A 3016-nucleotide genomic window follows, 5' to 3' on the forward strand; every position below is an offset into this window, starting at 1 on the left:
CACGAGCCTGCCACCAGCAGCGCTGTACTTCAGCTGAGGCCATAGCCCTGCTGGGGGCTGACTCCGCCCCTGAAAACCCGAACTTGACGATTCCCTTCCAGCCTAGCGAGTCATCGCAGGCCCGGGAACTTCCCCGCCGCGCCTCCAGGGGGCGCTGTGCGGCGCCTTCCTCTGCACCCAATCTCGTGCGACTGCGCCGCCAAATCGGTTCCGAGAAAGCCTCTCTGCACACGCGCGGCGCCTGCGCACTCCCGGCCGCGGCGGGTGGGCGGAGGCGGTGCTGCCTCACCCTGGTAACCGCCGCCGCGGACCGCGCCCTGCTGCTCGCTCGGGCCTGGGCCCGGGCCCTCGCTCCGCTGCCGCACCATGCAGGGGGAGGACGCCCGATACCTCAAGAGGTGACGCGGCGGGGATGGGGCGGGGGTTGCGGCAGAGCTGACTCCCCCGCATCCGGGCCGGGTCCTGCCCTGCGCTTTCAGGGGCTTCCCTCCCCCCTTCCCCCCATATGTAAGGATTTGGGGGTGGGGGTATTTTTCTCCGTGTGTGGGAGGGAGGAGGCTGGGGGCAGGTATCCCGCTCCTCTCTTCTGCTCCCCTCCCAGCTCTCTTGCATCCCTTCTGGCAGCCCCTCGTGTCCTTAGTCCCAGACAGATGAGTGGGGGTGGGTGCAGGGGATGCCCAGCACATCCTCTGGCTCCCCCATGGTCCAGCCCGTGGCATAGGTTGTTGTTGTAGAGGATGGTGTTCTGTACTTTGTGCTGATTCAGTGAGTACAGCCTCCCTCCACTAATGGATTTAATTCAATGCGTGCCAGTCCCTGAGTGGACACCGAGTTCAGTGTGCTCCAGAGCTCATCTGTCCCAACAGCGAGGTTCAGAAGAGGAAGGTTGCAAGGGAGCAAGATTCGTGTCACTTCCATAACAAAGCATGGAGCAATGTGGGCGTGTGCCGACCACCCAGCACGGGGTTTGTCTTGTGAGCCTGAGCAGTGATCCACATCTGGATGACTTTTAAAGCGAGCAGCTGGCTGCAAAACTTAATATGCAAGAGGAATTCTTTCCTGGGTATTTCCCTTTGCTTCACTTAATAATTTCCTTTGTGGCACTGGAGACCCAAATAGTGATAATGTTGAGTGCATCTGTAGCCCTGTACAGCTGTTAATTTTGAGTTGTTTTACAAAGAATTAAGTTTTACAAGGCAGGAGCTCAGATGTGAACTGGTGAAAGAGCAAATTCTTTAACCAGGACCTTGCCCTCCTAGCTGGGATGGCATTGGCACTATGCATGCGTGAGGGAAGAAAATGGCTGTCCCAGCCACTAGAGCCTGTAACAGTCCAATAACTAGAGCAGGTTTTGTGACCCATTACATCAATCCATGGGGAGGGGAGTTAAGGAAGAAAATATGGGATCTCCACAGTATAATGCCTCCAGTCAAGCTTGCCTGCTCCATCCTGTTTGAGGCAGGGCTCATGAGATGAGTAGTGCACGTTCCTGAGAAGGGAAAAATCTTTGAGGAAGTGCTAGATCTCTATGCAGAGCAACTCACACTGACAGATTTCTTCTTCTGTACATTTGTAAATACTTCCTATCCTGTCCCTGAAGAACAGGTGTTGACTCAGCATAGGATGTCAAGGAGAAGTAGTGCTGAGTAGTTTTTCCTGTGAGATTAATCCTGAGATAAATGGAAGACAGTGACAGAACTGGTATCTTTTAATTATCTCTCTTTAGGGCCTTGTTTCTGGGAACTGTTCCCTTTGGATGAACTCCTCCACTTTGTGGAGACTCCACACAAAAACACGTTGCAGAGCCAGGTCCAGACTATGCTGTTTGCCCCGAAGAATTCCTAGTGTTGAAAGAAGTTGCTCTACAGAAGAACTACCAAGAGCGCTCCTACTTGCTCTATGACAGTGTTTCCCAGCCTTTTACAGCCCAAGGCACGCTTACATTAATAAACATTTTCTGTGGCATTTACCTATTAAGGCATTCCCCATTCTCATACCTATTGTAGCTCATTTCCATGACAAAATTCCACAGAACACCTGTTCATTTCTGATGGTACACTTTTGTGTCGCAGCACACTGGTTGGGAAACACTACTCTATGAGAAGAAATATCTGAAAAGCTTTAGGGCTGGCAACCTTGCTGAATTACCCATGCGCTGTGCTGACAATGGTCAAAATCATCTTAAAGGAGACTGATGAGAGAGACAACTTGGAAAAGAACATCCTCAGACTGCAGAAGGATCAGAAAGGTTGTTGTTCCTAATAGATGAACTCTGTTAGGCAGGGTTCATCCATTTGGAAAAGAGATGGTCATGATGTAGATCTAGGCCTGCTGTAAACTGATCTGTGGCTCACAGTCTTTTTCATGCAGTGTTACTTTGTGCTTCTGTAGCATCTTCTGTTGGAGGTTCTCAGTGTCCTCCAGCCCCACTTGGGACGCAGCTAAGTTTTATTTGCCCCACTTATAGAATGGGCACGTAGAGGCACAGAAGAGAATAAGTAAGTGGCCTGATGTGGGTTGATGACAAAACTATGAATTCAGAACCCTGGTAACACGCAGCTGTTGCCATCCCTGCTGAGAAGGCCCCTCCTTTACATTGCTAGTCAGTTTTTGTTTATGACCAGTCAGGTTGTGGTCAGTATAGCGAGGGGCTGTGTGTATTTTATTACAATTTCCCTGCAAGTCTGTCACTCAGTCCTGGGGAAGCTGGATAGCTGTGGCAGAACTTCAGCAGCAAGATGAAGATCAGGGAAAGTGTGGGTTCCTTGCTGAATGGAGGAGGCAGCCTAGTGACACATGATGGGGAAAAGGCTGAAGTACTCAATGCCTTTTTTACCTTGGTCTTTATAGATTTTCATAGATTTTCATAGACATTAGGGCTGGAAGGGACCTTGGGAGATCGAGTCCAGCCCCCTGCCCAAAGAGCAGGAAGTCAGCTGGGGTCATAGGATCCCAGCAAGATAAGCATCCAATTTACTCTTGAAGGTGTGCAATGTAGGCGCTTGAACCACCTCCG

The 3016-nt window shown here is 51.2% G+C and overlaps 1 protein-coding gene across 3 annotated transcripts in view; it reads left to right on the forward strand.

Moving 5' to 3' along the window:
- The first annotated feature begins 264 nt into the window (after nucleotides 1–264).
- KIFAP3 (kinesin associated protein 3) overlaps nucleotides 265–3016 on the forward strand; it is a 106584-nt gene continuing 103832 nt past the window's right edge. The window contains exon 1 of one of the 3 annotated variants that reach the window (XM_019530819.1): nucleotides 265–398. In XM_019530819.1, coding sequence (XP_019386364.1) covers nucleotides 367–398 — 32 coding nt within the window. In that variant the 5' untranslated portion in view covers nucleotides 265–366. The remainder of the gene's footprint in view (nucleotides 399–3016) is intronic. The other 2 variants (XM_019530821.1, XM_019530820.1) reach the window with 2 other exon arrangements.

Source organism: Crocodylus porosus, unplaced genomic scaffold, assembly GCF_001723895.1.
Source record: "Crocodylus porosus isolate Cpor-Errol unplaced genomic scaffold, CroPor_comp1, whole genome shotgun sequence".
NCBI classification, from domain to species: domain Eukaryota; kingdom Metazoa; phylum Chordata; order Crocodylia; family Crocodylidae; genus Crocodylus; species Crocodylus porosus.